Genomic DNA, 12,775 nt, shown 5'->3' on the forward strand with positions numbered 1-12,775 from the left:
CCTTTCCTCAGTATTTTTGCCCACACTTCTTAGTGAATGCAGCGATGGAACACTGAGTGAGGAACTCTGTTTTAAACGTAGGGCGAGACCTGGAGCGCAGCAGAGAAAATGCCTGCACTGGGCTATTGAGAGGCTGCTTTGTGGCACCTGCTGCAACAGAATTTGATGCAATTAACACAGCAAGACACCTAGTTATGGGACAGGTTAAAAATGGATAACTATTAGGTAAACTACATGTATACTGTCTCTTTTTATTGAACTCAGAGTGCTGTGTCTGAAGATGAAAAAGCTGATGTTATTTCAGATGATGAGAAAGATCAAAACTGTTACTGTAAGTTCTTTGTTATACTATGTACTGTGCATTTATCAGTGGTTTCCTCACGGTGATACAATACCAGATGCAGATGAAAATTACACATATAGTTAGCACGTGAAATGGCACATAGTATATTGCCTGCAGCCCCAAATGTTGAAAGTCTGGTTCAGATGTAGCTGTACTGTACCACATTTTCCCTCTTTCACAGTCCAGTAGGTCCTGCTGGAGCTCAGGATAATGTTTCATATAGACCATATTCCTGCTAGTGTTGCTCCCAAAACTTTCTTCTACTTCTCTGGTCTGAGATAAATTTGGCTGACTTTCATTTTATTTAAATTAAAACAGCACAGAAAGCATGCACATACTTATATTACCAGTAATAAGAAGATATAAATAACAGAGCAAGTGCTGCTCATTTTTATACCTATCTAACCATGACAAAGTAGTCATTATATGTGTGCAGATTAGGTCAGGATTTAGGCTTTAAGAACTCTTGAAGTTGTACTATTCTGCAGGTCAGATCATTTGCAATCTCACCGAAGCTCAAAGGACTGAACAAGGGATATAGAAGTCACTCAGCAAATAAATTTTTTGTGTTGTTACTTTTTTAAAATGTTATTTCTAAGAAAATGTTGGCCGCATCGTTGTGTTATGTGATACTTTTTCTTGCAACATGCAATTGATTTTGCTGCTGATAGTTAATAAAGCACAGCACAAGACAAATAAAAACTTGTTATGACTTGGTCAAACTTGAAAGAAAAGAGAATATAGGTGATAACATTGTTAATGCCATTTTCCTTCAGAATGCTAATTTAATAAGTGGAGTTAGTATAAAATCTGAAACAGATTGGAATAGAACAAAGCTGATACATAAACATTTCAACAAAGAAAAATTTCAACTATAAAAATGTCTTAAAATTGCTGTGTCAATTCTCACAGCAAAGTGGCCATTCTTGAAATTATTTTCCCAGATCATGTTCACCTACAGTAACAAAATCTCTGTTTTACAAAAATAGAGGAAAAGCTAGAGCAAATCTCCTTCAAATACAAGAGTGGTCCACCTTGAAACACATTATTGACAGGCCAGCTGGGCCAAACAGGGAGCTCATGACTGAGTTCCAGAGCAAAACTGTGGTATACAGCAGGAGGAAGCAAGAAAAAGCTATGAAGAGGTAATGTAGAAAAACTGCCTCAGCATGTAGAGGGGATGTTAGGAAAGCCAAAGCTCAACTAGAGTTAAGACTTGTAAGGAAAATTAAAGGCAACAAGAAGAGCTTCCACTGCTGCATTAGGAGTAAAAGGCTGAACAAGGAAAATGCAGGACCTTTGCTGAATAAGGTGGGTAACTTAATCGCAGTGTACACTGATAAGGATGAAGTGCTCCATGCCTTCTTTGCCTGAGTTTTCACTGACAAGGTATCTCAGGCCTCTGTGCTCTGAGCAGCAGTCAAGGAGAAGAGGAACTACCAGCAGTGGATGAGGATTGAGACAAGGATTACTGGGAGAACTTTACTCATGCACATGTATTGGACCAGATGGGCTGGATGCAAGAATGCTGCTAATGGCATTGCAAGGCTGGGGATGTATCACCTCTGAAAGACTGTGGAGATCAGGGAGGTGCCCAACATTTGGAGAAGGGCATATATATGCATCTTTAAAAAAAGCCGAAGGGACAAGCAAGGGAGCTAAAGGTCCGCTAGCCATACTTTGGTTCTTGGGAAAATCATGGAGCAAGTCTCATATTTCTGTGCCATTAAAGGAGTTAAAATGTGATTGGGAACAGTCAGCATAGATTTGCCAAGCGTAAATCATGTCTGACCAAACCTGATTGCCTTCTACGATAAAATGACTGAATCTATAGACAAGGGGAGAGCAGTTGATGTCACTCCACCTGGATTTTAGCAAGACTTTAGACACTGTCTCCCATAATATTCATGTATTCAACTGAAGATGTTATGTTCTGTATGGGTGGACAACTAGATAGTTGAAAGGCTGTTTGGATGGTTGGGCTCAGAGGGTAGTGATTAATCGGTCATACTCTACCCAAAGGCCGGAAACAAGTGGAGTGTGGCAGGGGTCTGTCCTGGGACCCATCCTGTTTAATATCTTTATCAATGATTTGGAGTATGTGGTGAAGTACACGCTTGCAAAGTTTGCAGTTGACACCAAGCTGGGGGGACCAGTCAATGCACTCAAGGGCATGGCTGCCACACTGAGGGACCTAGACGGGCTGGAGGGATGGAAGGACAGGACTTTATGAAATTTAACAACGACAAACACGAAGTCCTGGTCTTGGCCAGGGAAGTAGTGCAGACTCTGGCCTTGGAGATTTTCAAGACCAGGCTGGAAAAAATCTTGGGCAACCTGGTCTGATCTCATAGCTGACCCTACTTTGAGTATGAGGTTGGATAGAGACTTCCTGAGCTCCCACTCAATCTGTTTGTTTTATTATCATTATTTTATGATTCTATGATCTTAATTGTTATATAGTCCAGTCAGGTTATAGTTGTCTCCCAACTGCAGTCCTCAAATCTGAAAAACTGAAAAATATAATACTGGTAGATGATTAATTTTGTATGTTTTTCCATTGGCGTATTTTGGCATTTCACTCATGTGGTACACTATGATATTGTATATAAACTTTAAGATATCAGAAAGATAAAATCCTCACAAAGAAAGGTAGGAAAAAGTTTCAACATCACAGCTAGTGTAAAGACATATATTCAGTAGTGCCAGACACTTGTCATACTCTTGCTCTGAAGATACTGAGTACCTGTCATCTCAGGCAGTGAGTATGATTTATGTTTTTTGAGGGACATAGTATCTGAGTGTAAGCCATTTGCTAAGAGCAATTTGAAGCTAATTGTTTCTGAAGAAAAAGGTCAGGTCTTAAATGTAAAGCTGCACTGAGAAAGATGGGTCAGGAGAGGCCATAGTTGCAAAAAATGAGGATGTGTGATCTAATGTGTGATTCATGCAATATATGTCGATGTTAATTATGGAGAAGTGTAACGTTTAATAGGTTCTTAGCAAAATTAAATTAGTTTGAATTAAAATATAGCTTTAAAGACCACTAAATCTTGCTTTTGTTGTTCATATGTATACAGTTATTCCACTAGCTTTAAAAGTTAAAGCCTTGAAATATGTAGCACAGAACAGACTTGACAAGCTAAAATCAAGAATAGTTAATGTATGTGCATACTAGGCAACTTAGAAGGAGACTCAAAACTCTACTATATATGTTATTTTTCAACTTTAGATTTCCTGCTGTTTTTTTCTCAGAATGGCAGTGAACTCAAAGGTGGACTCTGGTGTCTAGCTCCCTTAATTAAAGCAACCTTCATCTACGAATAAGCTCTATTTTAGTTAGCAAAATATGCACTATATATATATCTAAAGTATTTAAATCAGTGTAGTCACTTAGCTTGAAAACCTAAGGTAATTTTGCATTTCTATTGTCTCACTTGGAAGAAGGGTTTTAGTGAGATGTCAAATTCAGGAGATATAAAGACATATGCTTAATTTCAGTAACACTTTAACTCTGGGTTTTTTAAGTGCTAAATGTCTACAGTTACGAATGTCATTAAATCGATGCAGCTGTCTCTTGTAGGCAGGTGAAGAGTTTCCTTAAATATAGAAGAGGCTGTAGTAACTTCTTGATTTTACCTTTGCACGAACCCAAAAGGGTTTGACAGCTTTCTGAAGTCAGAGCTAGGAAAATGATGTGCAAAATACCTATAGTAATTTCTTAAGATACTTCAGAAATGCAGCAATTGCTCTTCAACTGCCACATGAGACAACTGCTGAGAACAGAAGAATATTGACTTCCACCACCCTGCTGTTCACACCCCACAGAAGTAGTAACTTTGTTAAGATCTGAGCTTTGTGAAGGTTTGGTTTCTCTCCCATCTCCATTTGCAAGAAGGAAAAGCATATATTACAGGACATTTAGTGTTAATCAGTTGATTTAGTTGATCAGGAATGGAGATGTGTGTCTCTTCCAGAAGATTTGAAACAGACAACTGAATAATTTAAGGAAGAAAGGAAACCATAGGAGAGAACAACTGCAACAGTGTCATGGGTTGACAAATTTGATGAGAAGAGACAGGTGGAAAATCACTTGTGCAGAGAACAAGAATGTCATAAGTGGGGAAAGGATTTTATTTTTATTTTTGTATCAGTCGGATCTATCCATGTGTTGCTTTTCTTTACAGTATCTTGACAGTTTCTTTTTGTATGACATTTGGAAGGTGGGAAAGAAAACATTGCATTTCTAATCATCTCTCTATGTTGTTCCTATTTCTTATTTGAGGCTGGTTTAACTACTTACTTTCATCCTGGGATAAACCTGAAGAAAATCCATTCTTACAGCATCAAACTCTATGAAAAGCTGGAAGAAGAGACTGGACAGGTAATCTCCTTAACCTTTTAAGTATTAATTCAGATCAATGTCAACGTTACCAATAGTCTTACAAAAAAGTTTGGAGTTGACAAGTTAATTATGTGTGTACGTTCATGACTATCATAAGGCTCCCATTTTATTGAAATCCATTCTGCAGCCTGCATATAGTCTGGTGCTTAGTCACTAAATATTTTAGATGGTTTCGCAGATCCCTCTAAAGGTTAAGAAAATGGTTTTCATCAAACATCTCAGAAGCTCAGCAGACTGAGGCTGTGCAACTTTAGCTTGGTATAGGAGTTAAAATACCACCAAGTATCTGGAATGAACGGATTGATTATGATACATTCCTGCTTTAAACATGTCCGCTCAAAAATTCGTATGGTATGATGCTGTCTGTACTTGAGAAGATTGCTGCAATTCTTCCCATCCCTTTCAGAGATGTGTTTTTATTTAGTGACTTAAGGAATGGGTATGCAGAGAAACGCAGGAGTTGTCTTTTTCATCTGGCATCGTTCAGCGATATAGATTTCATTTACTAAACTTATTCTTGCTTCAGACTGCAGCAGAAATTGCATGATTCTCACTGTACTAGTCTACAAACTTGATAATTGTAATTAAAAGCTTTTTTCTTCATTCTACTGCCCAGCTAGGTAAGATACTACACCAGATTATCATTGTGAGTTCTACTAAAAGACTTGTTCAGCCATATTAATGTCCTGTGAGATAACATAGAAAAGGTGAAGTAAATAGTGTGTACCAGAAAGTAAGCATTGAGTGTTCAGCTATATAATGGTTTCTACTTCATTAAAAAGACAAAAAAAAGCGAGTGGTTATTCATTGTGTCAATAAAGGTGCTTAGTCAGTTAAATTTCTTCTGCAGCATCTCAACAGAAAATTATGCAGGTGATAGGCTTTAATATAAACTATTATACATTTATTTTTGAGATGCATCTGATTCTAATTTTGAAAGTGTATGAGTGCATAAATTCAAATAATAATCAAATCTTAATAAAAATAATAGTATAATGACATTCAATAAAAGCTTTTTACAACTGTTTTGAAGATAGTGTGTATTAACCTAGGAAGTTAATTTGGTAAGTTTTCTTTTAATTTTATTTTCTCTAGGAGTTTATGTTTAAAACCTGTTCCTTCAAGAGCACCTAACTTATTTGAGTCTCTTTTCAGTGATGTTGGTGGCAAAATTCCTGTAGACTTCCCATAGCACAGGAACATGCATTTATGGAGGTAACTAAAGGTTCATTCAGTAATTCACTTTTGCTCTTTGTTTTAGGCCGTGGGGTTTCATCAGCCCGGCAGCATCAGAATTGCTTCAACGCCCACTAGGGTGGATGAATTCAAATACCAGATGACTCGTGCTGGTTGGCACCCTACAGAGCAGTACCTAATCACACCTGAGAAAGTACAAGAGCTCTTTCCCTTGTTGAACATGGATATGGTAAATAACCTAATCTTATGAAAAATAACTTCCATTGCAATTAAATATTGGTTTATCAGATAGGTAGACATAAGGGCTGTTTCCTTTATACAAATTGTACCGTAAATTCTTGTTTTTCAGTGAAAAAAAGATGCATTATAAACTAAAATCACTCATGCGCATTTTAATGCCTACTGTATACCACTAGCATAGTATTAATTATAATATATATAATATTATAATATTAAAGCATTACAGCCTTTGATTGCATGGGAGAACTGAGCAATTTTACTTTCTTACACCATTGTGAAGCTGATTAGCTGAAGGCCTGATATTATATGCTTTGAAAATTTGTTTTGATTTGACTCCTTAAGGTTTACTGCATTCAAGAAATAAAGTGGTTTTTAACAAGATTAGTTAATTTTGATAAATTTTAATTTCTTTCATTTTGTGGGATTTTACCTCTACTTAGGTTTTAGCTGGCCTGTATAACCCTGGAGATGGTCATATTGATCCCTATTCTCTCACTATGGCCTTGGCTGCAGGAGCCAGAAAATACGGTGCCCAATTAAACTACCCCGTCCAAGTGACTAATCTGAACTCCCAATCAGACGGGACATGGGAAGTTGAAACTCCACTTGGAATAATTAGAGCCAAGAGAATTGTGAATACTGCAGGTAACATAAACATTTGTATACTCCTGAAATTTACAAACTACCTGACATGGAGTGTCTGTGCTAAACTGTTTGGATTACAGGAATAAGTAATATATGCTTTTGAATATTCACGTGGTTTGTGGTAAAACGTACTTTGCGCATATTACTTTATAGTATTCTGAAAATTTAGCTCTTACATTAATTGTCCTTGACTAAATAGGCATTAATAATATTTCTTTCTGGTTTTTCTCCAGTAGTTACTAGCCAGACTGTTTTGTTAGATTTTAGTAGCAGAAGAGACCTTTACTCGTCTATAGTAAGTCCTGTAGAAGACAGAGGCTACTGTCTATGCATACTGTCCTCTAAAATCTTATGAGAGCTACTTAGGAAGAGAAAAGGGATGTATAAATAAAGTAGAAATGTCTTCACTGTTCTTTTAAAGGGAATGAGGATTTGCAGCAAGTAAGATAACCCTGCTTATTTCAGTATTATCTTTCTCTAAGATTTAACTCTATCCACATATCCTTGAAACAGAAGATTTTTGTTGCCCTTTGAGTAGTATTTTAAACATGCACTTTGCTTAACAATACATTTTTTCATGTAATAAAAATTTCCTAACTCAAAGGAGTTTGTATTTACATATGCAATTTTGTATGTGTTAAAGAAGCCAAACTGATGTTTCTGCTTCAAAGAGCTTTTGGGCAAGAGCCCTTTGGATTTGTGTGTGTTTTCTTAAACAAGTTGATAGGTCTGAAAACCTGTATTCAATCTAAATGTCACTTATTTTTATGCTGCTTTATACAAGTTATAGAAAAATACATTATTGGTGAAACTGTTGGCACCTCCTACCTGAAGCACGCCTTCTACTTCCTAGTAGAAGACTTTCTGGTTTCAATTGTTTGAAAAGAAGCTGAATATTTACCATTTGGATGACATTTTTGCAGATTCTGTCTTTCTCAAACTGAATCATATCTGCATTTTTAGGGCATGAGTCTTTCATACATCCCATCTCAGTGAATAATCAGACTTCAGTAGGAAGCTGTGGTGGTTCAAGAGGACTTTCTCTTCTTGCTCAGATGGGACAAGTGAACTGAGAGCAAGGATATGTTTTTATAATTCCTTTTTACATCTGTGCAGTGGAAAAGAAAAAAGCATCTATTTCTAGTGCAAAGCACATAAAATGAAGAAGTTGAGTGAGACAGTGACTCTTGTTGGTGGCTGACAATTGGAATTATGAATGAGTTATACTGGAAGGGGAATAGACTGGGAGAGTGAAATGCTTGGGAAAGGTTCCTGGAGGTGATTGGGAGCACTGGCAGTAAGTTAAACACACACATGCCAGAGGACTTGCTGAATTAGGAAGCTCAAACTGGGAGGGACTGTGGGGATGGCAACAGTGGGGATGACACCGTGGAGAGGGATAGCAGAAAGAGATCTGACATGTTTCATTAAGGGAACTGGGGCTGGAGCTTTATGGACAAAAAGATCAGGAAGATAGCTGAGGACTGGTTGTGTGTGCAACTGAGACCGGAAAATTGAGGCTGCCTGAGCGCTCTGAGCATAAAAGACTGGCAGAGTAGCAAGGGAGACGTAGATGGGAGTAGATTGGAAGGATGAGAAGGCAGGTGGAACATGATATGATAAATGAGGGAGACTGACTATCACATGGACACAAAATCGCTGAAGAAGGATGTAAGGACTCGAGTAAGAAGAATAGAGTGTGAGAGGGAGTAGAAAAGAAGAGTAAGCATGGGACAAGCAGGGATGGGGAAGTGAGAAGATTGTCATAGAGAGAAATTTGGAAGGAATGGGATAAAAGGGCTGAACTCTGAGAGGATGACCTTTACTGGGTGACTTTTCTTTCAGTGTCTGGGATGTAGACAGCCCCATGTTAGATCATTCCAGGCTTTCATTAAAGACTAACTGGGAAACCCACTGAAAAGTGTGCTTTCTCATCATGTGCCTCCCATATATAGGTGATCACCTGCTATTGCTATAAGCCTAGCTAAAATAGCAGGGATCTGAAAAAGTTCACCTTGAGGGTCTAAGCATGCTCGTGAACTGTCATGATGTCCATACAGTGCCACATAATGACATTTTGGAGAGAAAGAGGACTAGAAGAGTTCAGGATGCTTTTTAGAAAGCAAGCAACCACACAAACAGGGAAACCAAATTAGAAGAATTTTATTTAGACCGCAAAGTGGAGCACTTAGAAGATGAGAGGCATCAATATTTGATTGCCTTTAGACTGTCAGTTCATGGCTTTCAGGCATAAATTATGGGACAGCATTCAGTTACAAAATCACAAGCTCTCTTACTAATAGGCTCCTTATGTCATTTGTTACACAGTATGGATATATTGGTCTGGGAATGATCCAAGATTATGGAATGGAAAGGCAGCTCTTTCTTTGGCAATCGGACTTCTTATTTAGGCCACAAACATCTAGGCACTCATTATTCCTAACTATTGGCTCTGCATCATATGGATGAAGTATCACAGATGTAGTAATTTCCTTATATTTTTGTAGTGTAGTTATCTTTCTTTGGCTTATGTATCAAGTTGACACTAGGCAGAGTTTTCTAGTAAATGCTTTTCAAAGTTTATGTGCAAAAATTAGAATGTGCCCTTGTGAAATTTTCTTTTTTTATATATTTATTTAATAAGTTATTAAACCAACAATATATTTATTTAATTTTCTTGTGTAGTTAACTATTCAGCCAAAATGAACATTTGAAGCACATATTGCTTAACATTCTGTCTAAGGATATGAAATCAATACTGTATAACACATATCTTTTATAAATGTTCTCTCTGCTAACATTCATTATTCTTCTCAGTCTTGCCTCATTCCACTACAGATCATGACTGGTGTAATTCAGAGCTCATATTTTAGGCTCATGTTGCACACAAGCAGAGAAAAATATATCAGAAGGCTCTCTACTTTCTCTCTCCCCCCTCATCCCCCAACTGACATCTGCTGTGGAACTGGAACAAACTAGTTTCAACCAATCTTTAGCTGTTCCTTATGTGAGATTTCCATTTTGGAAGAAAGCAGATGCCTAATAAATAATCCCTGACATGATCTAACTGGTATTGAGCCTGCTGAAGTGATTTGCAGCCTATTTATAATGGAATGTTTGATTAAGTCTGCAAAAACAGTGAATTTTGTTTATATATACAGTATGTGTGTGTGTGTGTATATAAGCACACATTCACAGACGTACACACACTGTATATACAAACATTTCTATTCATATGTACTGATGGAAGATTTTATCTTTTTTTAAAAACAAGAGATGGACAGATTACATAGTTCAACAGATATGCTAAGTAACACCACCGCTAAGCATTCCAGCATCAGATGTTTGCAATCTCTACAATTTAATCTTTACATATGTCCTAGAGATATAATTTATACCTTTGTTTATCTCTACTATGTGTGATAGGACTTAACATCTGCTTCGAATTGGATTTTTGTTTCAGAGAACATATTCTTCCTTTTGCCATTTTTGTGTTTGTAACAGCTTTGGCACATGGTTCAAAAACTTTAAACAAAGGTACTGTAATATCTTTCATTTAGTAAATGTCAGCTGTTGTCATTCTAAGCAATTAAATAAACATTTACCATAAGTGTGATTTTTTTAGAAGTACAATATTTAAAATTTGAGTTTGAGCAAACCTAAACTATTTGCCTTTAATTGAAAAACAATTTAAAATCAGCTGTGTTTGTAATGTACTTCTACAAACTCAATGGCTAAGAAATTTAATATTACTTTGAAAGAAAGTTAAGTTTCAAAGACCTAAAATTAAGTCTACTATTTTTATTTTCTTTGAGGAGTTTGAATATGCTTGCTCTCTGTATTTTCCCACTCATTCTGTTTTAATGAGTAAGCAAAAGAGTGAATTTATTAGAAGGACATTCTCGGAGCATTATTTCTTTTCCAAATATCTCTTTAAGTCCAAGCAATTTTGGCAGGAAAACATGATACTAGAGATGGAATTTTCTGCTACTTCAGCTTTCTTTGTCCTTTATGGATCATTAGCTGACCTTACCTTAAAATGGTTTTCTTTGTAGGTTACGTGGAAATGCCCAACTCAAAGGAAGTTCCCTCAAGATTGTTAGCCTCTACTTAAATCCACATTTGTATTTGTCATGTGTAATGGAGGAAACCCTTGCAGATGTTCTAGAAATTCAAATTTATTAGATTGGGGTTTGTTTGGGTTTTTTTGTGTAAGGAAGCATAAATCAGGTTTCAGTAGCCTTAGGGGATGTTTTGAATCACTGTATGACTATGGCATGATCTTCCCTGAGCAAATTTAACTGACTTAAAAAGTGTTCTGTCCGTGAGTCTCCTCCAAGTGGTGAGGATGCCATTACGAAGCAAAACTCTTACATATGATAAATGCAGAACAACAGACACTGGTTTTTAGTATTTACTGGGCAGGGGCTTTTAATTGAACAGATGTCTCTATCGTGATCCCGGATTTCCTGCCCACTTGCTTTACCTGGCTGCCAGCAATTGCCAAGTGAGTCACCACGGAAAACGTTTTCCTCTGAAACTTTGCATTTTAAAACCTGGGTGGTAGACCCTGAGGCTAGTTTGTAATATTAAATCAGAGATTGACAGCCCTCCTGGCGTGAGGGAATGGCACAAGGCCAGCACAGCCCAACTCAACTCTCCTAACTGCCCTGGCTTTAGGCCATGCCGGAGAAGAGAAGATGTGTTCCCATGTTAACGTCAGCAAGCAGCGCAGGCCAGCTGCTCCCCACGGGACAGGGAGCCAAGCGTGGTAACAAGGCTGGCAGGGCAGGGGCCAAGCCAGCAAGGGCTCTGTCCTGCAGGGCACAAGGGAGGGAGCAGGGCAGGCCCAGGCCCAGCAGCGGGGGTCAGCCCACAGTCCAGGTCTCCACACACATTTGTGGGGATGAGGCACAAGCAGATCTGTAGTGACGAAGGCAGACTGAGGCCAAGCCTGGAAGTCCATCCACAGGTCAGGAACAGGTCTGGTGACGGTAACCAGGGTCAGATACTGCCCAGTGATCAACAGGCAGGACCACAGAGACAAGACTGGACTGAGGTCAAGCTGGGAAGTAGGCCATGGATAAGCGTCTGGATCAATGAGGTCCATGGCCAGGCACAGGCATGGTTGTGACAGAGCTGTAAACAGGCACACCTACCATCAATCCAGCTCAGACAGGTTCTGAAGGCCCTAAGCTGACCTGAAATGGGGCTCCTGGGCCCACGGGCAGCGGTGTGGGTGGAGGTCCCAGGTAAGGCTGCTCAGGGTCATTAATGACTGTTAGTGCCCTCAGGACCCTGAGAGCTAGATTTTGACCAGATCTTGGAGAGCGTGGAATTGAAGAGAGAGGTAGGAGCATCTGGCTAAGACAAGTAAACAGCAAAAAGGAAGAAAAGTTGTTTGTTAAGCTGGGCATTATGAGTGTAAGTCCAGGGAGAAGGGGCAGCTGTGTTAGGTAGCAAATCTTGCTGGAGGTAGTTTTTCATAAACAGTTTGGAGTCAGCTGGTTGCACAGGAACCAGGCTGACCTGCCTTCTTTTCCTGGGTGCCATATAACACATAGTCTTTTATTTGGAAGGCCCTGCTACCTCTTCCACCTCTTCCATTTTGCCTTCCCCCAACTCTCACTCCTAGACTTCCCTGGAACGCCGGCTTCATTGAATTTTCTCGATTCACACTTCTGAGACCTCCACTCCTTGATCCAAAGAGTCAGGAGAGTGGGGCTGAGGGATAGTCCAAGCTCCTTAGAGCAGCTCAATTGTATCTGTCTGATTCCTGGGTCTGTATGTTCCAACCTCACAGCAGATGTGAGCCATGATGCAGAGCCCAAACTAGTAAGTTTGGCAGTTAAGTGGCCTCCACTCCTTGACTTTGACACAGGTACCTCACAAAGTGAATGTGTCTTACCAGCTGGAAACAGCTAGTCTGGCAGGACCTTAACAGA

The 12,775-nt window shown here is 38.7% G+C and overlaps 1 protein-coding gene across 1 annotated transcript in view; it reads left to right on the forward strand.

The window, feature by feature from the left end:
* DMGDH (dimethylglycine dehydrogenase) overlaps positions 1-12,775 on the forward strand; it is a 45,774-nt gene that overhangs the window by 3,680 nt on the left and 29,319 nt on the right. The window contains exons 3-5 of the mRNA XM_059834116.1: positions 4,629-4,727; positions 6,010-6,174; positions 6,626-6,830. Coding sequence (XP_059690099.1) covers positions 4,629-4,727; positions 6,010-6,174; positions 6,626-6,830 — 469 coding nt within the window. The remainder of the gene's footprint in view (positions 1-4,628; positions 4,728-6,009; positions 6,175-6,625; positions 6,831-12,775) is intronic.

The sequence above is a fragment of the Gavia stellata genome, chromosome Z, assembly GCF_030936135.1.
Source record: "Gavia stellata isolate bGavSte3 chromosome Z, bGavSte3.hap2, whole genome shotgun sequence".
Lineage (NCBI taxonomy): Eukaryota > Metazoa > Chordata > Aves > Gaviiformes > Gaviidae > Gavia > Gavia stellata.